This window comes from Hibiscus syriacus, unplaced genomic scaffold (genome assembly GCF_006381635.1).
Source record: "Hibiscus syriacus cultivar Baekdansim isolate YM2019G1 unplaced genomic scaffold, ASM638163v2 tig00111095_pilon, whole genome shotgun sequence".
In the NCBI taxonomy this organism is placed as follows: Eukaryota; Viridiplantae; Streptophyta; class Magnoliopsida; order Malvales; family Malvaceae; genus Hibiscus; species Hibiscus syriacus.
The window spans coordinates 10382395-10409342 of NW_024062980.1; the positions used below are offsets into that span (position 1 = coordinate 10382395).

At 34.0% G+C, this 26948-nt stretch overlaps 1 protein-coding gene, 1 long non-coding RNA gene and 1 pseudogene across 4 annotated transcripts; 1 reads left to right on the forward strand and 2 right to left on the reverse strand.

The window, feature by feature from the left end:
• The first annotated feature begins 665 nt into the window (after positions 1-665).
• Positions 666-4200, forward strand: LOC120152716. Of its 3 annotated transcripts, none has more exons than XR_005518712.1 (5): positions 666-889; positions 1028-1092; positions 1193-1284; positions 2372-2447; positions 4043-4200. It is a non-coding gene; the product is annotated as an uncharacterized LOC120152716 (long non-coding RNA). The 3 variants fall into 3 exon arrangements; XR_005518713.1 differs by having other exon boundaries at positions 1198-1284; XR_005518714.1 differs by lacking the exon at positions 1028-1092 and having other exon boundaries at positions 1198-1284.
• A 2571-nt stretch (positions 4201-6771) lies between these two features.
• LOC120152891 lies at positions 6772-22597 on the reverse strand (annotated as a pseudogene).
• Positions 22598-23754: 1157 nt separating this feature from the next.
• LOC120152725 (F-box protein At3g12350-like) lies at positions 23755-25612 on the reverse strand. The gene is made up of 2 exons (XM_039164885.1): positions 23964-25612; positions 23755-23922 (listed from the first exon to the last, which is right to left on the reverse strand). Exon 1 carries the CDS (start codon positions 25462-25464, stop codon positions 24751-24753), a length of 714 nt encoding a protein of 237 aa, XP_039020816.1. The 5' UTR covers positions 25465-25612; the 3' UTR covers positions 23755-23922; positions 23964-24750.
• Between the last annotated feature and the right edge of the window lie 1336 nt (positions 25613-26948).

Genomic DNA, 26948 nt, shown 5'->3' on the forward strand with positions numbered 1-26948 from the left:
ATGACGATTGAATTTGAATTAGTGGTATTACACATTTGTCACTAATAAGTTTTATTCGTGGCAATTTAATTTGTTATATTTTATAAGACACTAAAAGTGACATTTTATTATTGTCCCAAAAAATAGTTTTAGTACGACAAAATCAATTATTTGTCAGTTGTTTTTATATCTGTTTTATACGACGATTTTGAAAGACGTCATGAAATTATGTCAGTTAATGTTAAAAAATAAGATAATCTAACAACCTTATTAAATAATGAAATTTATAGAGTTTTTTTTTATTGACATTATTCTATATTAGATCACTATAGCAAATAAGGTTTATAGCGACGGTTTTAGTGGAGTTTTAGAAGAAACGCCATTACTTTTGCACATATGGTGACGTTTTTAGAAAAGCGTCATAATAGACGAATATATAGTGGTGTGTGAAAACGCCGCTACAACCACGTACTTTAGTTGCATTCGAATAAAAACTGACGCTATAAATTGATATATAGTTTTTTTGGAAAAAAAAGCAACTATAAACGTGTATTATAATAGCGTTTTTAACAAACACATACTTTAGTGGTGTTTGTGTATCAAATGCCGCAATTATTCTGTACTTTGTTGGTATTTTTACGTACATACGCCGGCACAATGCTCCGTCTCTTTTCCCAATTCAAACACTTAACCGTCAAATTTAAAACCCTTTCTTGACTGCATCCCTAATTTTGTCTCTTGTCTTCCCAAAAGACAAATCAAAATCGAAAGGGGAAATCTTGAAGGGGAAAAGATGGTTTTTTTTTTACTTTAAATCCCGACTAGAAGTCGGCAATTACACCATCCTCATGGTTCTTAACAAGTACGAAAACGCGGAGCTCATCAAATATGGCTTCATCGAAGATATCTGGTAATTTACTCGTTTGGTTTCTCCATTTTTTCTATAAACGAAAGTAAATTAGGTTTCTTTTTCCCCTTCCTTCTTTTAGAATTACATATGATTGGGTTTTTTCTCCATTGTTTCATCAAATACGGCTTCATCTTCAAGGGTTTTTCTATTTATTCACGATTTTGCATGGAATTGAAATGCAAATTAGTTCAGGTGCTGAAAAGGTACTCCTTTTATAGTATGATCTTTATAAATAGGTTTTGTGTGCTTAAAAAATAATTGTTTTTTTAATTAAACCCATTGTCTTACGCCTTTGAATCTTAGCGTAGCCAGAAGAGGTCAAATTTGCAATTGTGGATATGAACATAAACAAAATGGTGCATCCCAGGAGACATCCGCAAAAGATATACTTACAGGTTTACCTTTCCTTTTTTCCCTCTCATTTATGTGTAGTTTAATTCTTATTAGTAACTTATTTGTAGTTGAATTGATGTTCGGCTTCTTTCTTCTCTTCGAATAATAATTTCTACATCGGTCACTCTGATTTTGCTTTAAGATGTTTAATTCTGGGTAAGTTTTTGTTCTTTAAATTGTTCGTTTTAAAAAAAAAAGAAACACATTTTACTTTTTGGGTGTTTTTGAGGATCGCTAAAGCATGATTTGAACGGCGTTTTAAGTAGTTTTAATCTGGTTTTTCATAAGTTCATCTGAATTTGGTGCAGATGAAGGTCCCTGTTTGTAGCATCAATCTATGTTTTATGTGTATATTAGTTTCATGGAGTTCTTTAAGAATGTATAGGTTTCATCTTTTAAAATTGAAGCTTCCAGGTTTTATGTGTATATTTGTTTTGCATTTTACAAAGTAGAAAAACTGGTGTTTGATTTGTACTGTTTGAAAGAAAATCTTAAGCATAATGGAGCAGTGTTTTCTCCAATATATTTGCTAATCAAATTTATGAGAACACAAGAAGGAATAAGCTTGCATTACAGTTATTTTTCTAATTTTTTTCTTGACATTGATTTCCTCTATGTATTTTCTAATTTATAGAATGTCACCAAAAAAAAAATTAACATGATTAAATAAGGATATATTTGTATAGATACTAGAGTGGCCATACCAAATAGAGTTCTCATTGCAAGCAATGTCTGTTGCAGAGGTTGTTATAGGGCCTTTATGACAAGAGAAGATTTGTTGAGTTTAAAAGGAGAAAGTAATACTATCCCTCTAGTTGTATAACTTGAGTACCAAACACAATCTAGACAAACCACTATTGCACAGGCTTTTCTATTAGCATTTGTGATCAAATCAGAATTTAGACTATTACCCACCAATCATTTAAGGACTGCCCAGAAATTTTATTATCAAATGGGTGAAACTTGTGAAAAATCATTGAGAAAAACCCAGCCCCGTGGATTTATTTCTCCTTTCTACTTTCTGAGTTTCTCGGCTTATGTTGCTTTCTTCTTAATGGTTTAAGCTTTAATTTGTTTATTTGTCTACAGCCCATACATTTTCGCCTGCAATTTTGAAAGTAGTAATCTATCTTCTCCTCTTTGTTCCTTCACCAACCTTTCACAGGTGAGTTTTTTTGTATATATTTACATTTTGTTTTTTCTATTTTTGTTCTTGTTTTGCATTCTACTTCATTTCAACCGTAATATCTCCAAAAAAATTAATCTTTCTTTTATCTACTTGTTCTGTTTGATAGCTCAGAAAACAAAAAGAATATGGATGGATAGTACTTTACTTTTTCGTTTTTGCTTTTTTTTCTTTTTGGTTTGGTTCTTCTTTCTCTTTTATATTCTGCTTATTATTCAGGTAAAATGGAAAACTCAACTAACATAAAAGGATTTAATGCATAATACAGTGAGACTTTGATCAACTTTTTCCTTTCTTCATGAGCTAAAGAAATGTTGTGCTCTTTTGTTTTAAATATTGATCTCAACAGTGGAAAATAATTCTTGATATCATTATTTTTTTTTTGAAATTAGACTCAGATTTTGGTATGTTCTATTTTCGTGTTGAATCAGGGAGTAAAAATAATTCTCCACATAAGTAATCTGCATGTTTGTAACTTTAGAGTTAAAAGCATAATCTCGTTCGGCACATATAGGTTGATTTCAATATTCTTTGTTATTCTTGTGTTTTCTTTAGCTATTGTGCATTTTTATCTTATAATTCTTGAACCAATTTTTTACTTTTCTGAATTTTGGTTCCCTAAATGATGAATGTCTTGTACTGGCCATGGATCTACATTCAAATGAAGTTTTTTGTCATAGTTAATCTGATAGGGAAATTGATCTCACAACACACAATGCCTTTTTGATTTGACTCGTAGAGGTGATTGAGAGATGTATAATATAAATTTGAAGGATAGGCAACTTTGCCGAGGTGTTCAATCTTCTATTTAGCCCCTCTTTTCCCTGTTGCCAATATTATGTTTTGTCATGTTAGGCTGCCTTAGGCTAGTCCATCTTTTATTGGTTTATGCCAGTTGCCCTACATGACCAACATTTTCTTTATAACTAACACAAAGTGAGTACAACCTCATGGCTGTTTTTATTTAACTGTTGAGAAATACTGTCAAGTAAATGCTATATTTTTCATTGTTTCAAAGTTTTACCCTGTCTAGAAATATTGGTTTATTTAACTCTTTTTCATGTATATATATATATATATATATATCTTTTGTTTGTTCACATGATTCCTATGTGATCAAGAAAATCTTGAGCTATGGATTTAGTTCCAATGTAGCCTCTTTTAGTTATAGTTACATTGATAGAGAATCATGTGTGATCTCCCTTTGTGCCTCGCTTTCTATCATCTGTTTTGACCATCCAACCCTCATGTTGCAGTGGGAAGACAACTCACTGGAGATCAATTGTTTTCTTTTTCACACTTAAATTATCAAACATAGTCTGGACTTTCAAATTTTCCTCTATTCTATTTTCCCTAGGCGATTAATAATTTTCAAAAGCTATGGACCAACATCCAAGTGAGGCTTTTGTCATAGTTACTGTGATTGGGAAATGTTTTTAATGTTCCTCCTTTTCTGATGAAGTATTACTAGTTACTAGTTTCCTTTGTAATTTATATTGTTTACAACATGCATCCATACTTCAATTGATATTATCTGTTGTACTTAATGTCTTTTGTTATGGTTTTAATGGCAGAATAAAGATGTAATGGATGCAATTCAGAAGGTAGCTGCAGCTTATGACTGCAAAATTGTTGAAGGCGTTCTTAGCCATCAACTGAAGCAGTTCGTGATAGAAATGAAATTATTATGTTTTTAGTGAAATATTTGTTTAAATCTTATTATTTTGTAATAATTGAGCTATTTTTTTATTTAGATTTGTATAAATAATTTTAGTTTAATATATATTGTCATTAAAAATGTGACAATTTTTAGTTTTGCCACTATATTGGTGACATTATATATGGTGACGTTATGCATAATCATCATTCATAATATTATTAGGTAACAATATATTATGTCACTAAAAATGTGACTATATTTCTCGTCACATATAAGTTGATTTTAATGCATTATTTGTGACAATATAAACTATCAATAACGAAATCTTATTTAATTTAGTGACGTAATCAACTGTCATAGAATATAAATTGTAAAGTGACGCTATGCATAGATGTCATTCATAATATTATTAAGTAACATTTATATTATGTCACTAAAAGTTTGACAATATCTCTTTCGTCACATATAGGTTGATTTTAATGTATTATCTTTGACGATATAAATCATCAATAACAAAATTGTACATAATTTAGAGACATAATTAGTTGTCATTGAATATTAATTATATAGTGATGTTGTATATAAATGCCATCCATGCTACTACTAGGTGACGATATACTACGTTATTAAAAATGTGACAATTTTCTTTTTGTCACGTATACAATGAAATTATTGTGTCATTGGTGACGATATGATTTATTAATGACGAAAATGTACATCATTTGATGACAAAAGTAATTGTCACTGAATGTAAATTAAACTGTGACGTTATCCATTAGAGTCACTATATATTTAACAATACATGACGATAACACATACATCGTCACTTTTTACATTTAGTGACACACCTAGGGTGACGATCGTCGTGACATTAACTTTTACGTCACAAAATACATCTAGTGACATAAATTGAAGTTTTAGTGCCAATAACCTAGATGCCACTAATAAAAAAATTTATTGTACTATTGGCACAGATTGGTATATACCTGAAGATACTGAAAAACAAGACAATCGCCCAACTACTAAAGTAACTTGGGTGTCCTGTTATTTCCTAAGTGCCACACAAAGGCTAGTTTTATGACACCCTAATTGTTATTGTTTCTAGTTGTTCTGAGTTATTATTGATCATATGTTATTATTGATCTCGTTTATTTTTTAATGACTGATATCTCGCTCGTTCTCTCATTTAGCACGCTATACAAGGGTTAATTAATCTGTTATTACTGTTAATCTGTACTGATTTGGTTATTTGCTACTTAAGGGTATTTCAGTCATTTTCTGACTCTAGGGAAGTCTCTACCTGTTTCAAAACTTCACGACAATTACAGAGTTAATGGGTACTGGCTGAGGTTCTGGTTGGATTGATATCTGACTCGGGTATATACAAGGATCTTCTCTTTGCATATTTTGGTTTTTGTGAATGAGAATTCTTTGAACATATTTTGGATTTGCTATAAATATTAAGTCTTCATTTGTTGGTTAATCTATTGAATCTGGGTGCGTAGTGCTTATAGAGTAACATTACGGTGACAACTTTAGATGCAACCTTGACGACGAGAATTGGGTAGGTTGTGAACGCATTAAATTAGAAGTAGAATCTGAGAGGGAATGACACTTGGTTTAGCGGGTTTCTTTAGATATCAACGAAAGATATGCTTAGTATAGTTGCAAGAGCTTAACTTGTAAATAATAAAAAAAACTGTCTAGTGGTAAGTTTGCTCTAGTGGTGTACGATCTATTGAATGCCCCATTCTTCCCATTGATTTAGTTTTTATTTACTTTTTGCACTGTCGACACAATATTCACATTCACAACAAACTCATGCAACTTTGACTTTTATCTTTCCTTTTACAGAGTTAGATCTAGCAACATAAAATCCTTAACTTCTTTCCCTGTGGGTTTGACATCCTTAGCCAAAAGGCTATCATTATTCTACGCGTGCACCTATTGCAGTCATATATACATATCGATCAAGTCTTGGCGTCGTTGTTCTTATTGTTGTTTTTTTTACTCTATTTGTATATCTTTAGTAGTTGTCTAACTCATTTTATTTTTCTTTGTTTACCCTTATTGTAATGACAACAATTACAGTCACAGTGCATGTCAGGAGCAACCCTGGTGATCTATTAGATTTCGACATGAACCTGAAAGAACTCTCAACCAGCGAAAGCAAGCACAAGATCGAGCTCGACGAGAGATGGTGCATAAACTGATTAGTTACTTTGTTGTTCCTGTTTTAGATTACCTGCAACCTGGGGTGGTGCGACCGACCATCTAAGTAGGCAGCTTTGAACTTAAACTGGTCATGTTTTAGATGCTAAATTCAAACGAGGAATACGCTAGTCTACCACTTGAGGATACTAGGGACATCAAATCTTTTCTTCTGATTTGTGTTTCATTTTCACAACAGGGTGTTCCAAATGATGCCCTAAAAATGCAATTGTTTCTGTATTCTTTGTAGGGTAGAACAAAGACATGGTTCTTAAGCCTACCAGCTGGATCTATCACATCAAGGAATGAATTGGCCACACAATTGGAAAAAGTGTGAATAGAAAATTAGTTTTGATTTATCTAAGATGTTTTGCAATGCATTTTTAAGTATATCATTGCATGTATAGAGATAAAAGTATATCTATAATAATCTCAATCAACTTGTTGAACTAAAATCTTGCTGAATTTAGTTGCGTTCGCATCTGTACTAGCAAGCATGTATCCATTGCTTTTGTCAATTAGCTTTACAAGATTCCCCACACTCTCATTATCCTGAAACAACAATCTGCATAACAGCAATCTTCATAAAACTATAAAATAAAGAGAAGGAAAACAATTTAACTCGAGAAAGCTAGAATTACTAGCATGCCTAAATATCTAAGGTTGTGAAATCGACAAGACTGAAGCTTCTGATCACGTCAGAGAGTTCCCCTGTAAAGTTTTTGCAAGAAAAAACCTCAGGTGAGTGAAAATAGCTCGAACACTGGGTGAAGTTAAGATTTAGGATGAATATAAATCACCGACTAAGCTAATTATGAATTGTTGACCGAATAAAACTTCATGACAAACACTTATGGTTGTATCTCATTGAAGCATTTCAATTTAACCTTTGAACAATAACCTTTCAAAATGTAAAATTGAGGATGCATACCCCAATTCTAGTTCAGATGAAGTTTAAACTCACAAATGAAACTCTTAACATGTAAACTTATTTTAAGAAAATAAATTAAACATAAGGCATAATACACTTTTAGGTGCCTAAACAATATCTCAAGTTAACTTTTGGTGCTTAAAGATTTTTTCGTTAAAAATAAGTGTCTAACTTTTTTTCTGTTACACTTTTAGGTGCATACCCTCAATTTTTTTTTTACTTTTTAAAGGCTTAATACACTTTCAGGTGCCTAATATATAACTCAAATTGACTTTTGGCTCCTAAAGAATTTTTCACTAAAAATAGGTATCTAACGTTTCTAACGTTACACTTTTAGGTTTTTGAAGCGTAATGACCATTAAATTTGGTTGCTATGTGACACGTGTCATGAATATAAAATTTCAAAAAAATATTTAAAAAAAGATTTAATATTATAATTTTAAAAAATACTAAATTGCATCGTCGATTGGCCATTGTGGTCATCACCGTTGACACCATCAAAACTCTCATCGCCGTGACCAAATCCCAATCCCCCACACATCGTGAAACTATGTCAATCGTCGTAAAAATCACCACAAAGGGATATCGATTTTCTAATTTTTCCTTCGTTATTTTTTGACGATTTCGACGACTACAACTGGTCGTACATTACATGTTGCCACCATTAAGTTCCTCGTCCTGATCCGAACAAAACCTAGCCAGTGGTGACCCTTCATCATCGTTGGAGGAATGAGATAGGAGGGAGAGGGACGATGAGGGGAGGGTTTGATTTCTTTTTAATTTTTTAAAAATATTTTTATTATTAAAAAATAACAGTAGGTACATAAAAGTGTAACGGAGAAAACGTTGGGCACCTATTTAAAATCTTTAGGCACCAAAAGTCAATTTAAGGAATAATTTAGGCACCTATAATTTTATCTTTTTATTTTTATTTTATTTTTGATATTTTATATATGCGACACATGTCAGATAACAAGCAATTTTAACAGTCGTTATGGTTTAGACGCCTAGTGTAACGTTAGAAACGTTAGGCACTTATTTCTAGCAAAAAAATTCTTTATACATCAAAAGTCAATTTAAGGTATAATTTAGGTAACTAAAAGAAAACCCTAAACTTAATGATCATTTTTACCCAAAAATACCCAAACAATCAATAATTACCTGTTAGGCACGCTTTCTTCAAATATTACCGGTCTAGAACCAATTATGAGAGAGTGATAATAAAGCGTGTTTCAGGATACACGCCTTGCAGACGTTGACGGAAGGTTCGGATCATGAAGCATGCCTTCCTGATTCTATCCGAGCTGGCACCACGGTAGAAAAGTGTGGATTGTAATTCACGCCTTCGTATGGTTTTATAACACGTCAGGCATGCACGGATCATGAAGCGCGCCTTTGATTATTCCCCATCAATTATTGCCCGTTCTATTATTACCACAGCTTCCTTAAATCCCGAACGACCCATCCCCCTCCCCTATAAATACCCCCAAATCCAAATATCAAACCACACCAAAATTACATTCACATTCTTCCTTCTATAAATTCCTTCTATCAAGTAGATTTTGTTACAATTTTTAGAAGGTAAAATTATTTTTATAATATTATATTTATTTCATATTTAATTTATTTGACCAAATTTTATTGTACTAATGATTTTTTATTACTTTTTGCGGTTGTAAAATGGAAGGTGAGATCATATCTCAAGTCATTTTGTTGATACGGTAATATTATTAAATTGGGTTATTTAAATTATTGTAAATAGTTTTTTAATTTTTTTAGTAGTAGTTTATATTTTGATTCGTATACTATTTATTTATTTAGGAGAATGATCGTATATTAGAAATAATTATTCATTTTTGCAGATATAAGATTTTCAATCTTTCAAACTCTAAAAATGAGGCGTATTTCAACCATTATTTACTATGATGGAGAAATTTGAGAAGATGAAACCAGCGTTATCTTCACGTAAAATTATTTTGTCACCTTATCCTTCAAGAGAAACATCACTCTTGAGGAGCTAATCACTAAAATTTCAAGGAAGGTTCATGTTAGAAGTACTAGAAGATTGTCCTCACTTCAATACAGATTTTCAACTGCATTATTTTCATTAACTTATACAACATTTGAACTCTCCAACAATGACGATGTTTCTATGATGGTTAATTCTCAAAATCAAAATTTAGACGTTGTTAGACAAATGTATGCCACATTTATTGAAGTGTTTGCGGTTCGTGGTATGTCATTATGCTCCCGCTATGGGCTGACTCAATAAGTTGATCAAGTTGACAGCCCAACTCAAGTAATGTGTAATGATTTTAACTCGTTAATGGGAAATCCACAACTTGGTATCATCCCATCAAGTTCAATGGGGAGACATTCATCAACAACTTGTTACGATCTCTACTAAGGTGGCTCCACAAATAATTTGTATGGTAATATCGCTTCCAGTTCAAGGGGAAGACATTCATCTGCCAATTTCTTTTACCTTAATATGGAGATGCCCTCAACATAGAAATCTGTTTAGTACCGATTTGACGCGATGCCTTCAAGTTCCAGGGGAGGCATTCAACTGCGAGCTACTTCGACCTCGATATGGAGATTCCTGCGACACATCACTAAGTTCAAAACCTATATGACACGATGCCTTTAAGTTCAAGGGGAATGCATTCAACTACCAGCTTGTTCGATCTAAATATCATCATCACAGAGGAACCCTCATCTCCACCAAAAGAACCTCTTTGTGAGCAGGTGCAGATGGTGCTGAGACTGGACTATTCGTAGAGCCAAAATCACCGCAGTTCAATATGGACTCCGATCATGATGATGTATATAAAGTTCCTAGGAATACGGTACACACCAAATCTCCAACACACATGTATGAAGCTAAATATGATGCAATGTACGAGCCATAATTTGCAGATATGCCTAATGTTTGTGACTACAGCTTTAACTCATCAGTTAATGATGGTGAGTCATATATCGGAATAACATTTCCATCCAAAGAAGAATGGATGATTTCAATTAAGAATTACAACTTCCTAATTTTGATCACTCCAAAGTCATTCGATCAACCACCGAAAGTAAGTCTGCCACTATGTCCAACATGATAACGGATGCAACTGGATGGTTCGTGTATCAAAGAGGATGAGGAAAAACAACATATGGGAACTAACATTATACAATGTTCCTCATATATGTTGTGCTATAGAGATAAACCAGGACCATCCCAACTTGGACTCCGATATTATCTGCCAAGCCATCATCACTATGGTCAAAGAAAACTCCCATATAGCTATTGCAGTGCTGATTTCAACTATACAATCTCATTATATACTCAAAAATTTATTTATATATGAACTCAGTATTGAAATTACCTCAATAATAATAGGAAGACGTACGAGTTTTTCACGATCGGATATAAAAAGGGAATGTGATACCACGCCCATGATTGGAGAAGGAGACATCCACCGATAGTATTTTTTCAATAATCAGTTTCCCAACATATTTCTCTATACAGAGATGCCAAAACTATTGAGCCCCAACTAAGTCCACTGATAACATTAAAACCATCGAGGTGACTCAACCATATACAATGAACTTGGTTGCGAGATTTGTCGGGCATCAAGATCCCTCCTATGAGTTGTAATATGCAAGCCCGAGCAAATATTTTAGCATGTTCCTCGGAACAGTCTTCACTTAAATGTTGAAAATTTATAACCAACCATGATGACAGTATTCGACCACCATTGAAATTAGGCGGGATACCACCAAGATACTCATCGCACAAGGAATTTCAATTACCATCTGCCACACCAGAAATAACATCCCCATCTACCGGAAGCCCCAAATCCATAGAAACATCCTCCAGCGTAATAGTGCACTCCCCACACGGAAGATGGAATATGTGTGTCTCTGGTCTCCACCTCTCAATTAGTATAGAAATAAGGTTGGATTCAATATTACAATGCCCTTCATATTTCACTATGTAACTGAATCCAACCTTAACTAAATACGGTCAGACACAACTCGATATATCTAATTTAGCGTTATGAATAAATGGATCTAATATACGATCATTCCCCTAATTAAATACAAATTAAAATATAAACTAATACTAAAAATAAATAAATAAAACATTCACAATAATTAAAATAACACAATTTAAAATTGTTAACGTATCAACAAAATGACTCGAGATATGATTCACATCTAAACGCAACAACCCGCCGTTTATTTTATAATTGTAAAAAGTAATAAGAAAATTAGTAAATTAAATAATAATTAAATAAAAAACTATTAAATGATTATAATATAATAAAAAATTATAGCTTCTAAAAGCGATAACAAAACTTATATAAAGCTTGCTACAATAATTGATAAGGAAGAGAATAAATTTTTTTTGGTGTGGTTTGAGTGTTGTATGATATGGTATTTATAGGAGGGAGGGGGACGGGCGGTTAGACGGTATTAAGGGGGTAATTTAATGGAATGCGTGGATCATAGTCCGCGCCTTCAACTACATGTCAATTCCCCGCTAAGGTGCATATAACAATCCGCGATTTTCCACCCTGGCAACAGCTCGGACAGAACCCTAGAAAGGTGCACTTCATGATCGATGTCTTCCATCCACGTCTGTAAGGCGTGTATCCTGAAACGCGCTTTATTATCATTCTGTCAGAAAGGGTACTAGATCGGTAATATTTGGAGAAAGGTACCTGACAGTTAATTATTAGTTATTTGGGTGATTTTTGAGTAAAAACGCCAACTTAATGCCTTGTAGAAGGTTAAAAATAAAAAAAAGTAACGAATCTGACATGACAAACCTATACTTAGCAGAGCAGGGAACGTGATCAAGATGGTGTTGTAAACACGATAAATCTTGGGCATTTTTACCAAAATACATCTAATAATATCTGTCAGACACCCTTTTTTCTAATATTACCGATCTAGCACCCTTCCTAACAAAGCGCGGATCGCCTCTGTGCCTTCGGCGGGTTCTGTCCGAGTTGGCGCCACATCAAGAAAGGTGTGGATTGTAATCTGCACGTTATCCAAGCTAACACCAAGTCAAGAAAGACACGAATGGCCATCCGCGCCTTCGCGGGACTTCTGACACGTACGTAAGGCACAAATAATAATCTGTGCCTTTCCTTTAATACTCCAACCATCCACCTCCCACATTTATGGGAAACCCTTTTACCCCCTCCCCTCCTCCTATAAACACCCCATCTTCCCATAAACACAACCTCCAAACCACACTCAAATCTCAAATTTCCTCATTCTTCCGAGTATCAATCTTTCAATTAAGAAAGTAAAATATTTTTATTGTATTATAATAAATCAATAATTTATTATTTTATTAAATTTTTTTATACTAACTTTTTATTAATTTTTTAGTTATAAAATGGAAGGTGGTTTGCTACGTTTATATAGGAATCATATATTGAGGCATTTTGTCAATACTATAACAATTTTAAATTCTATTGTAACTTTAATTATTGTTAATGTTTTATTTATTTAATTTGTGTAGTATTAGTTTATATTTATATTTTTATAATATTTAGTCGAGGATGGATTCAGTTATGTAGCAAAATATGAAGGGCATTGTAACCTTGAATCCAACCTTATTTCTATATTGGTTGAGAGGTGGAGACGAGAGACACACACATTCCATCTTTCGTGTGAAGAGTGCACAATTATGTTGGAGGATGTTCCCATGCATTTGGGGCTTTCGGTGGATGGGAATGTGATTTCTGTAGTGGCACATGGTGACTAACATTCCTTGTACGAGGAAAATCTTGGTGGTGTTTCGCCTAATTTCAACGGTAGTCGAACAATGTTAAATTGGTTGGATACAACTTTCAAACATTTGAGTTGCGACGCCTCCAAGGAATAGGTTAAAATGTATGCACAAGCTTGCATATTACAGCTCATAGGAGGGATCCTGATGCCCAACAAATCGTACAACCAAGTTCATTGTATGTGGTTGCGTCGCCTTACAAATTTTCATCATGTTGACACACTCAGTTGGGGCTCTACAATTTTGGCATTTATGTATAGGGAAATGTGTCAAGCTATTGATTATAAAAAAATGCTATCGGTGGATGTCTATTTCTTCTCCAGTCTTGGGCGTGGTATCGTATGCTCTTTCTATGTCAGGTGGTGAAAAACCCATTGGTCTTCCTGCTATTATTGAGGTAATTTCAATACTGATTTTGTATATAAATAATTTTGTTGAGTATATAATGAAAAATATTTTTATTTAATTGGTGGTCAAATGCAAGAAAATATCATCAGGATTTATATGATGAATTGGAAGAAATTAGGTTACTCATTGATAAGAAAGTTGGTACAGAGGTATGTATTTAAATATTATTATCTACTTTTAATTATTGTTATATAATTAGAATATTATTTTGATAAGAATTATATATATTTGTTTTAGTTTCAACGGGCTTCTTATTCTACTGAAGAAATGAGGATTTGCATCCCACATCACTTAGAGGCCCATTAGATGTCTGGATGGTGGTGGTCCCTCTGATATATTATGCTATTGTCGAGTGGCATCCTATTGATCATGTGCTCCACTAATTTAGTTTTGTACAATCTATTCCAAAAGCAGCTAAGAATCTCGATGATTTGCATATCATCGTTAGATGGGGCAAAAAAGAAGTCAACTGGCTACTGAAGCACATTGAGTGGGTAATGATATAAGAGGATCGACATGGGCGCATTCCCGTACAAAATCCATTTATGTGGATCATTACTCGGTTACATATGATTATTATGTGCGGTTCAACACGAATGGGAAACCGTTCCTACTTTCCGAGGAAGCATGAGGCGAGAGCATTTATTAAATTCGACAAAGACGTTCACCATCATAACATCATCGTCCCCCGACTCATGAAAGGAGAACAGGCACTTCTGGCTTGTCCTCAGCTGCAGCACCGAAAATGTTTTAGATTGCATTGCAACCGTATTAGATGGCACCACAATATTTTCAAATGACATTGCAGCCATGTCAGATGCCACCGCTTCTATACCAAATGCAGCCACCGCTGCGGAGTTTTATGACCCCTCCTGGCGGATATTATACTTCTCTGCTTATAGATCCAAATTGGGGTTCATATACTGGTTATTTCATGGGTGAAGCTTCACCACATGCATAGACACCTCTGGTGCAGTTTTTGCACTCATCGATGTCAGTTTTTTTTACAGTTTTCACAGTTTTCTATGAGCGGTAGGATAAACAGCCATACACCTCTAGGGTTCTTATTCTATGAAGGTGCTACATCCTTATTCGTCCCTCATCAACAAAATGTATATGCTCCTGATGATGATGATGACGACGATGACGACGACGATGATGATGATGAGAGTGAGGAGGCAAAACAAATTATAAGAAGAAATCCTCATCGACAGAGATAGCCACCGCCCTGCAGAACATATTCAAGACGCTGGCATCGATAGAGTTGTTTACTTCGTTATGTTTTTATTTAATTTTTTTGTTTATCAGCAATTGTAAAGTTTTTATTTAATTATGAACTTTTTATTTATTTTGTTTCTTAATTTTTTATTATTTAATTATTGAATTTTTTTATTTAGTTCTTTTTATTTTTTAGTTGTATTATTTTCTTGTTTTTAGTTTGTTGGAATTGTTTTTATTATTTAATTTCCTGAGTTGCTAATTAATCGGTGATGCTCAAATGACATTAACTGAAAGTAAATGAAAATTAAATAATAGAAACTTAGATTTCATAAACAACAACTACATCAATCACAACATCAATGGTTACTTGATGAAAAAGAGATGGACATTTTTTCTTATTGTGTCCTATGTTTCTACAATGCCCACATCTTTTGTTTTCTATGGATATCTCTTGAATATCCATATCACAATGAATTCAAGTGGATTTTGGATGACTGTGTTCCCTCAATAAGGACAGATCTGGTATAATTGGAAGCTAATTCTGAACCTCATCAGGGTCTTTCTAATTACCTATGGGGGGAACTCAAATTCATATACCTTAAACACTTCTGAAAGTCGGTATACATGATCCACAAAATGGTTATAGTCTTGATGGGTATGCGAGCAAGCTACTATGACATGAGAGCATGTATACTTCAGAGCTTGAAAAAACCACAATCACACCATTTGTCTCGTAGATTAACTCTGAACGAGTTATCTTGAATACATTGAAGAGGTCGTGGCATCTCTGTGACACGATATAATTCATGGGTTTTAGAGAAGGTTGTTACAAACATTCCATTTGATGCATCATTTTTTTTGTAGATCTGTAACTAATCTTGTGTGATAGACATGACCGTTTTGCATCCAATTTTGAGTTTGTCCCCCGAGCTTGGCAAAAAATGCTCCCAAACGAAAATATGTCATTTTAACCAAAGTTGTTACTGGTAAATGGCGTGCCGTGCCCCCTTTAAGATCGAATTGATAGCCTCAGCCAAGTTGGTTGTCATGTGTCCATATCGATATCCAGCATCATATGCATTTGTCCACATTTCTTTATTGATGAGGCTGATGTAATTGTATCATTCCTTGTTCTTTTCTCACAAATCTTGAAGCATGGACTCAAATGTTTCAGGTAATAGTTCGTAACCTGAGCATCAAATGTAGAACTTACAGTTAAGTTTTCATAAAAAATGAAAATGATTGAGAAATAAAAACAACATTTTGACATACCCATGTGCACAAGTAATTGGCGCTCATCATTCTTCTTGAACCTTCCATGATAGTTAGCAGCAATGTGTTGAATACAATATTGATGTTGGACATAAGGTGGTTTCCAAAATGGACCTAAAGAATTCATTGTTGCTTTAATCTCAGCTCTACGATTTGAGATGATACATATTTTCCCCTCGTGACAATATGTAAGCGTAAGTTCTGGCCCGTACATTGCACCATAGTAAACTTCATACATGTGTGATGGAGGTTCGGTGTGTACCGTATTTGTGGGAACTTCATCTACATCATCATCATTGGAATCCATGTTGAAATGCGGTGATTCTGGCTGAACGAATAGTCTAGTCTCAGCACCATCCGCACATGGCTCATGAAGAGGTTCTTTTGGTAGAGATGAGGGTTCCTCCACGATGTAGACATTTAGGTCGAACAAACTGGTAGTTGCATGTCTTCCCCTTGAACTTGAAATCATCTCGACATTGAAGTCGAAGAAGCTCGCAGTTGAATGCCTCCCTTGGAACTTGAAGGCTTCATGTCAAATGGGTACTGCGCAGATTACTGCGTCGAGGGCATCTCCATAGTCAGGTCAAAGAAATTGGTAGATGAATGTCTTCCCCTTGAACTGGACGCGATGTTGTCATACGAATTATTTGTGGAGCCACCTCAGTACAGATCGTAAGAAGTTGCTGATGAATGTCTCCCCATTGAACTTGATAGGATGACACCATTAACGAGTTAAAATCATTACACATTACTTGATTTGGGCTGTCAACTTGATCAGCTTGTTGAGCCAGCCCATAATGGGAGAATAATGGGAGTCACCTCTGTGTATTGGAGTCTCAATAATGATTTTGAGAATCAACCAACACGACAACATCGTCATCATTGGATAGTTCGAACGCTGTATAAGTTAACGAAAATATTGCAATTGAAAATCTGGATTGAAGTGAGGACAGTCTTCTAGTACTTTCAACATGAACCTTCCTTTAAATTTTCATTATCAGCTTCTCAAGAGTTATGTTTCTCTTGAAAGATATTATGATAGAATGATTTGATGCGAAGACGACACCGGTTTCATCTTCCCGAATTTCTCCATCATAGTAAACAATAGCTAAAATACACATCATTCTGAGAGTCTAAAAGATTAAGAGTCTTATATCTGTAAAAAAAAGTTGAAATATGCATAATTAAATAAATAGTATATGAATTAAAATATAAACTAATAAAAAATTAAAATTTTCACAATAATTTAAATAACATAATTTTATATTGTTACCATATCAGCAAAAATCTCTCGAAGAATGATCACACTTTCCAATTTTACAACCGCAAAAAATAATACAAAATAATTAGTACAATAAAATTTATTCAAATATAATATAATAAAAAATAGTTTTACCTTTCAACAAAAATAGAAGGAATTGTTAAAAGAAAAAATAAGGAAGTAATTTTGATGCGGTAATGTTTGCATAGAGGGGATTCTTATTTATAGGGGAGAGGGAGGGTTTAAAAGCCGAGCTGCTTGGGTGGTACCAATGGAAGGCGCGGATCATTATCCACGCCTTACGTACATGTCAGAAATCTCGCGAAGGCGCGGATCGCCATCCGTGCCTTTCTTGATGTGGTGCCAGCTCAGACAGAACCCTACGAAGGTGCATATGACTATCCGCGCTTTGTCAGAAAGGATGATAGATCGGTAATATTAGGAGAAAGGGTGTCTGACAGTTAATTATTAAGTGTACGGGTGATATTTAGGTAAAAAATCCTAAATCTTGCACATTTGTGTAGAAATCCAGATTAAAAAGCTGCAACACATCCAGATAAGACAATTCAACATGAAGTCTAGCACTTTGTGACTTGTAATAGAATAGATACTTCGCACTCACCAAGCTTTCCGTAGCTCTTGATTAGGTCGATCTTAAACAAGACATTTATGTGCGGAAGCTCCAAATGCAACATGGTAGACAACGAGAGAAGCAAAGCGCTAACATACTTCCCGGGGTCACTGCATAGGTGGGCATAAACTAAATGTACAGCAATCAACTGCATAAAATAAACAACTTTGTTTCCTACAATAATAACATCAAAACAAGAAGTTGAAATGGCCTTTAATGTCACTGTCCATGAAGATGAAAGGCAGAGCCATACCCTAAGATCCAAGTTTTTAATAAGTTTCATGACAACATTTAATAAATAATTGAATAAAATTAATGTATTTTAATAATAAGTTATGTCACTTGGTGAACAAATTTATTATTTAGTATAAAATTGCATCAATTCAGTATACCTATTAGCTTTTCAACAAATCTCTTCATCAAAAGGTCTTAACCTTTTGATTAATTTCCTCTCCCCTATATATAGGTTAGTTGAGGCACAATCTTAAACACAACTTTGAGACACAATTCACAAAGATGAATTAAGAAATCACTTAGAAAATTCCTTTCAAATTCTTTCTTTCTGGTGATAGAGAAAGGCAAGATTGTGTTCGACTGATCACTACGGTTGTGCTTACTGTTGTGATCGTTTGTTGTTGTATCCTGAGAGACCGATGTCCAACGTTACTCAAAACACCGAGGAGAGGACGAATTTGTCTTAAGGAAACTATTCATAGAGGCCTTAACAAAAATCCTTATTCGGTTTATCATACTCTACTCATCTGATTCAGTGTCTACACACGAGTAAACTAATTGCTTGCCTCTACTTTAAGTTTTATTTATTTTTCTTCGTTCGATTATATAATAATATTTATTTATTATTATTATTTTATCTCGAATTAATCATTTTTTCTAACAATCTTAAGACATATTCTTTCTAAATTTTTTTAATCCGAGAGGAAATCGATTCTTTGAGTTTAATCCTAACTATGTACTTATGAAGCATCGTTGGAAAACCACCAAAATGAGGAACCCTTGCCAAAGTAAAGTTCTCAATTGATTCCAAAAGTTGTTTGTGTGTTCAAAGCAAGTTGGACACAATATTGGGTTCCCACTAACCTTTATGTGTGATGAGGCATTTCTATGTTAATTTGTCTGCAAGTTTTTTATTATGTAAAATTACCATGTGATAAGCGTGATAAGGAAGACACAATGCTGATAAAGATATTCAAATATGCAGCTTATGGATTATTGACTTACGGGGGCGCACTTTGAACCCACATGTTGGTTCAAATGACTACGATTAAGAAATTAATCAGTAAATGATATCTTCAGTATTTCATTTTCAGTAATATTTTGTGTTAAATATTGTACTTATGTTCAGATTTTAGTTTTATTAAATTCTCACCGTTCAACAGAAATTAGTTATGTTTCGAGAATTAATTTATTAAATTCTCGTCGTTCAACAGAAAGTGGTTATGTTATGGGTTTTAATCCCGTTGTCCAACAGAAGTCGGTTTTGTTTCGGATTTTAGTTTTACTAAATCATGATGTTTAACGAATTCGACAAAAATATTGTTGATTGTGAATTTTTGTTTCAAGATTTTAATTTTACTAAATTCCCACCGTTTAACAGAAATTACTAAGTTGTTGGATTTTAGTTTTGACTAAAATTCGTTGTAATAAATAAGATACCGAATGGAATTATGATATGTCTGTGAACAAAAATCGGGCCTATAATTCTATTTCAGGGTTTTAATCATGTTGTTCAACAAAATTTATTTGATTTACTATTGATAACAGAAATCGTTTGGAGGTACATTGTTACAAATTTTGTTTTAGAATTTTAATTTCTAATTAAATTTTTGTTGTTCAACATAAACAAATGGTAAAATAAATTGAATTAACTTTCAATTTATTGTTGGAATATTTACAAATTCTGGTTACATGTTTTAAACGAAACAATGGTAACCCCACTGATTCACTTAACTTGTGATTTGAAATGTTGATTCCTTTTTAGACTATGAATAAAATTCAACGATGTCAGTGGTCGTGAGCCACAACGAGAAGCATGTGAAATTCATGGATAGAATTTCAAGACATAACGACATAAGGTGTTATATTTAATCATGCTGAATATGGTCAAATATAGGATGATCCTCCTATTCATAGAGAGGATGAGATAGACATTGTGGTCATTAAAGCTTGAAAGCATTCTAAGTTTCTATGTCGGAATTACATCTTGAATGGATTGTCAGATACACCATATGAAGTGTATAGTACCCATAAGATTGCTAAAGAATTATGAATGACATTTGATCATGTTCTGAGTTGTCATAGAACATGTGGAAGAAGCTATTTTATTAGCAAATTACCTTTAAATAAGGTAACTTACAAGAAAATAGGCGAGACAACATATGAGTTATGGAAATGTAGAAAACTTTCCTACAACTACATCAAAGTGTGGAGGTGCCTTGTATAAGTATAATGGTAAGTCGAGACACATACGTCGTCGACATAATATCATTAAACAATTGATCTCAACTAGAGTTATCTATATTGATTTTGTAAGATCAAAAGATAATATTTTGGATCCGCTAAACAATGAGTTGAATCTAGATCAAGTTGATAAACATCGAAAGGAATGTGACTAAAGCCCATTAATATTTAAGGCGCTATGTGAAGGAAAACCCAACTTAGTTGATTGGAGATCCCAATATCTAAGTTCAATGGGACAACTTACTTGCATAGACCTTGTGAGGTCACTGTTGGGTTTCTTATCCCCAAGTCCATCCCTATGATGAAAACAATGACTAAAATGTGGAAAAGGTTAAGCAATGCTTTTAATGACCAATATGTGTTTCTGTGAGCCGAACAACATAAGTCACCTATGTGAGAGTCAAGTGGAGCCACTTCAAATAGACTATTGGGGAATAGTTCTCTAAACTCTTGCAGAACCAGGAGATGTTCACGACTATATGGACATAACCATGAGAACCAATTCCTGTCAGTGAGATATTTGTGTGGGATATGTCATCGCTTACACCAACGGTAGGACAGGTCAAGGATATCACGTCTACTGGACAACCAGAAAGGTAAATATATTTTCACAAGGGAAAGTTCAAAGGGGGACGCCTACCTATCCTTTGCAAATATCGAACGTAGAATCTATCACCATATCGAGTCAGTGTTTGAAATCATCAATTTCATTCATGTGGGGGATTGTTGGAAAAATTAATAAATAATTCAATAAAATTGATGTCTTTAAATAATAACTTATGTCACTTGGTGAACATACTTATTATTTGGTATAAAATTGCATCAATTCAATTATGTCCATTAGCTTTTCAACAAATCTCTTCATCAAAAGGTCATAAACTTTTGATTAATTTCCTCTCCCCTATATATAGGTTAGTTAAGGCACAATCTTAGACACAACTTTGAGACATAATTCACAAAGTTGAATTAGGAAATCACTTAGAAAATTCCTTTCAAATTCGTTATTTCCGATGATAGAGAAAAGTAAGATTGTGTTCGACTAATAAGTACGGCTGTGCTTACTGTTGTGATTGTTTGTTGTTGTATCCTGGGAGACCGACGTCCAACGTTACTCAAAGCAGCGAGGAGAGGATGAATCTGTCTTAAGGAAACTGTTCATACATGCCTCAACAAAAATCCTTCTTCGGTTTATCATACTCTACTCATTTGATTCAGTGTCTACACACGAGTAAACTAATTTCTTGCCTCTACTTGAAGTTTTATTTATTTTTCTTCGTTCGATTATATAATAATATTTAATTATTATTATTTTATCTTGGATTAATCATTTTTTCTAACAAAAACAGCTCAACCTGGCCGGGAAAATAAAAAAGAAGATAATGAACTGCTTGAGGTTCCCCATCAAGGACAAGCTCAAGCCTTCTGCATACACTTATCAAACAAAATCAAGAGCCTAAACATTTTATTAGAAGAAAAGGCAGGAGATACCAACCTTTCAAAAGAAGTGCCTGTTTAGACTGCAACCAATCAATATTCATCTCTAAATAATCCATACAATATTAGACAAGATCTGGTTATACACACAAAAGAAAAAGAAAAAAACCTGACATCACAAACATAATGAGCATAAACACAATTCATGCACTTCAAGCTAAAGTCGTTGCCCGAAAAAAGGTGCAAATACTGCACAGTGCATAGACACTTTAAGATCTTTCCAGAAATATCAACAGAATCAACATCTAAAGTTCTGAACTTCTGGATAGAGAGTCTATGAATGCCACATGCCGAAATTACTGATTTCTCTAATGAATTTCAGAATCAATTTTCAACAACAATGTAGTAGAAGAAAGGAAAGAGGTAACCAAAATAAAGAAAAGATGCACCTCCATTAGGTCCCAGAGAGTGTTCTGTCATCACATCACTCAAGTTTTATGAGATCCTCAACATCGATAGCACGCTCGAGAAGTTCATGTTGATCATAACATCCAGGACAAAATATATAACAAATAACGTCCAATTGAAAGGATACGGTAACAAATAATTGACCGAATCAAAATTGATTACAGCAACCTTCCTGCACAAACAATGGCATTGTGGGAGGTCAAACTTCTACCGCAACTAATAATCCATCTAACACGTGTGCTTCAGCAAACGAAGAAACAACAAACCTTCCAATAAGTTTAAGGAACTGAGACATGCCGTTGCAGTAGGTAGTTTTTCCCGATCCAGGTGGACCATTTGCCCAAACACCATCCTACTTCGCAGTATAAGTAATTTATATTTGCATTGAAAAGATTTTCCAACTCTAAGGTTACCGTACATAAATTATCTATATACACTAACGTGTAGGGATAAATTTTCCAATATATTACATACACAAACTTGAATCAAATTGAAAAACTAAAAGCTTATAGCATAAACAATCGGATTTAAACGAGACAATTCCTTGGGATTTCTAAAATGCCAAATTCGTTTACCTGAACCAGAGGGTTGTTGAAGGTTTCTAACTTTCGCAAAGACGGTTGCAACAAGGGGTTTTGGGTTTAACCATTTGACTTCGAAACAGAGGATGAACCCCAGTCGAACGTTCCAGAAACCGTCTGCCAATTGCACAGATTGAAAAATAAGGGGCGTTCCGAGAATCGAACTCGGGACCTCTCGCACCCAAAGCGAGAATCATACCACAAACGCCCCTTTGTTTAAAATATACACAATATTATATTAGTATACATCTGTTTTACATTTTGGTACATGTTTCTTATCCATGAGAGACAAGTGGAAACTTGAAACTAATAATTTAAAAAATTAGGATTTCTTTGGGGTTTGGTTAAAAATAATCTATTTGGCATATATACATCTCATTTGCAGCTTTGCAATTACCCTTCCTTTGAAGGGTCTTGTCCTGCAGGCCTTAGATTGATCAACTTTTTTCCCCCCAAAAGAACTGCCAGTCATTGAATCCGACATGAACGGGCAAGGGAAACATTTCGTGGACTGAAACAAGGTAAATCAAGCAAGCAGCCGTTAGATGTTTGTATGCCAAGAAGGGAAAACATCCATGTACTCATTAGTAAGTATTCCCTAGCACAAACAAGGAAAGAAACAAGGATGATTTCTGAATTCTGGGGTTTCAAATCAAATGCACCAGCACTCAAAGCTTCACACTGCAACAAAGTTGTGGTTATTGTTCAAAGAAAAGAAAATTAATGTAAGAGCCGCTGCAAGCGTGACACCAAGTTCCAAATGAATCTGCACATAAGTTTACTATACTAACCATGTAAATTATCTTTACAACAAATTCACTGAATCAAGAAGATAACAATCTAAGATGAGAATTTACAAGTTCCAAGTAAATAACAAAATAGTCTTGATTCCTAAAGAAATCCAGACCCGAATGTTCTGTTCTTGTACTGACCGGAAGGTCCTACCAAACCTGGAAGTGCTAACTTGTAATATGAGATCTTGTACAGAATGTCGAAAACTGTCTCAAAATCTATCCTCATGTCATCCTCAGCCTCCAGTGGCTAAAGATGTATGTGATCATCATAGATGCGTTCTTTCTCTGGAATTCAATGATTCTGATGCCAATGAGAGTTTGGCAGATTACACCCCTAACAACTTCGTGTCACCAGAAAACCAATGCATGAATTACATCATTGACATGTTTAGAAATATTTATCAGGCACTTCAGTTGACATGCCATACTTTCAATGCTCAAAAAACAGTGGCCTGTAAAAAACTAGGGCAATGCTTCCAATCCTACTTTATGCTGGAAGCCATGACTACCACAAATTAATGTTTATAAGACAACATACATGCTATCTTCACCCAGAACAAATGACGTTCAATAAGATAACTTTCTTCCAAACATTTCATTTTCATACCGGTAGTTTAATTGCACAGCCACAGCCTTGTCAGAATGTTATATACATGCAAAACTATCTCCCAAAAACCAAATGCCACAATTGTTGAAGCTTGAAACAAAGCCGGAGCAAATAAGGATTGATCGGTGTTTAATTGGTGTTTAATCAGTGCCTAAAATGACAGGATGAACTGAAATAAAATCCAACTGTCCAAGTATAGAGCAAACCTTCCTATTTCCCTACCAATTCAATAAGTTAAAGAATGACTTCAATTCCACTTCCCTACACATTTACACGTAAAGAAATCTACTTCATTAGTCAGCAACAATTATATTCACAAGCAGAAATTTTAACCTTTGAAGACATGAAAACGGACATCTTTCAAAGACTCTGCATAGGGTTATCCCCAGTAGGCAAGCAATCAATGAGTTTAAGAAAATGTTCAGGCTCCCATTTCCTCCTCCCTCGTCTTTCCTTGTCCTTCTTCCTCTGCCTCCTCCATGATTTATCTGCACCCGGACTTGTCCTATTCGCGAAATATGCTTACATTTCCAGCACCAAATAGTCCGGTAAGCCCCTGGGCTTCCCACTGTAAGCTCCAACAACTATAGTTTCCTCGTTAGCTTCTATCATATTCTTTGAACTTGAATTCCTTTTACAACAATTCCAAAAGTTTGAATTTTCTTCAACCATAAAATGATTGTCGCCCATGAAATTAAGAGTGACCGGAACCAAATTGTGGTCCGAGCAGATGGAATCTAACCAACAATCGAGACCCCCTGTTGGCGTTTCAGTTTGCCCTTCAAGATCGAGAAAGTTGACAATCAGCCCGTCTGAGGATATCCCCATCCACAAAAACGGCGATTTGGTGACGTGATAGGTGCCGTTGAGGCAAGAACCGGAGACGAACGATGGGCCCCACTCGAAGGTGATGACTCGGGGCCATTGAGCCAAGAGGTCTGCTCGACCGCTGTGTCGCCACAAGCCAATGAGATTCTCCCAGCGGGTGAGGGTCTTGTAAAGGAGCATGTAAGAGATGTTGCCACCACCCCATTGGGTAATGTGGGTCTTGGAGCCCCAGCGGCGGTGGTACATGGTGAACCAGAGCTTGGCGTCGTTACGGCATAGAGAAACGAAGCGTTTAGAAGTGGAAGCAAAATTGGCGAAGTCGGGTGGAGAGAGGAGGGAGAGGATGCAAAGCTGGATGTCTTCGGGTATGTCGGAGAAGGGAAATGAAGACCCCTTGGGATTAGCCATAAACGCAAGCTTTGTGACAAACTGTTTTCTGGGAGGCAATTCTATGGCTGTGTTGTTAATCTGAGGAAATTAAGATGAGAGCTTGATAATGAAAGAGGTGGTAATGGCAGAGATTCTTGGAGAAGAGGGAATGATTGTTTTGTACAAGACGGAGGTTTCAAAGAAAGTGTTTCGTCTCAAATCGTGGCCAAGTAAATCAAAAATTGCCCATACTCGTGGAATTCGGTCCACATTTCCGTGCGCTGCAATTCTTGGTCCGTAATTGGTCGCAAGTATGTTTATGTTTATAAAACCCAATCTAATTTGTTTTAATAGAAAATTCAGTATTAATGTATTTCTATTTATAAAAAGTAAATTATAAATATTATTTATAATATTAAATAAAACAAATCAATCTTAATATAAGTTATATATTATTTTAGATAAAATTTTTAATAACATTTTAAATTGATTTAATAGTAGCTAAAATCATAATAATATTTTAAATTCTTTTTTCGGATAAGTAATAATATTTTGAAGTCATTTAATAGTTAGATGTTATTTTTTTTAATTTTTGGGTGAAGTAGACAAATAGTCTCTCGACTATAGGATATTATTTTATTAAGTTTATTGATTATTAAAAGTTATAAAATGTCTATCGATAATAGGGAGTTACTTTATTGAGTTCATGACCATTAAAAGTTATCAAATAATCACTCGATTATTGATTATATTCTAAACTTATCATTTTCCATTAAAAATTAACGGCAATCTAAGTTGAACATTAACATGCTGACTAAAAAATGATAATCGTTTGAGATTATGAGATTAGATTTTATCATATCTTAATTAGTAGGTTAACATATATTTTAGAATGTCATCAATTTCTAATAAAAAGTGATGAGTTTGGAACATAATGAATACACATGCAACCATTTTGTAATTTTAAATAGTTAAAGACTCAACAAAACAACTCCTTATAATCGGATGATCATTTTGTAGCTTTTAATAGTACCTAAATAAAGCAATATCCTACAGTTAAGGGGTCATTTATGTACTTTACCCTAAAAGTTTTTGCTCAAATCTTTTCAAATGCATTCAATATATTTTTTTAATTTTTATTAATTTAGATAAATATAAGATAATATATGTTCAAATGTAACTCTCAATCATTTGACAATAAATACTCATATATATATATATATATGATATTCTTAGTATTCAAATCCAAAATCTCAAAAAATAATACTAATTCTTTTACTACTTAGATTGTTTAGTTTGTACTTTAATTTATTTAAATAAAAACAAATGATCAAATCAAAATACATTCAAATAATTATTTTGTTAAAGAATTAATGATGAAATAGTGTAATTGAATCTTAAAATAAAGTTTAATATTACAGTTAAAATTAATTTTAAGTCAACAACCGACATTAATACTAATTAGATGTAGAATAATATAATTAATTTAAAAATTAAAATTTAATATTATAATCGAAGAAATT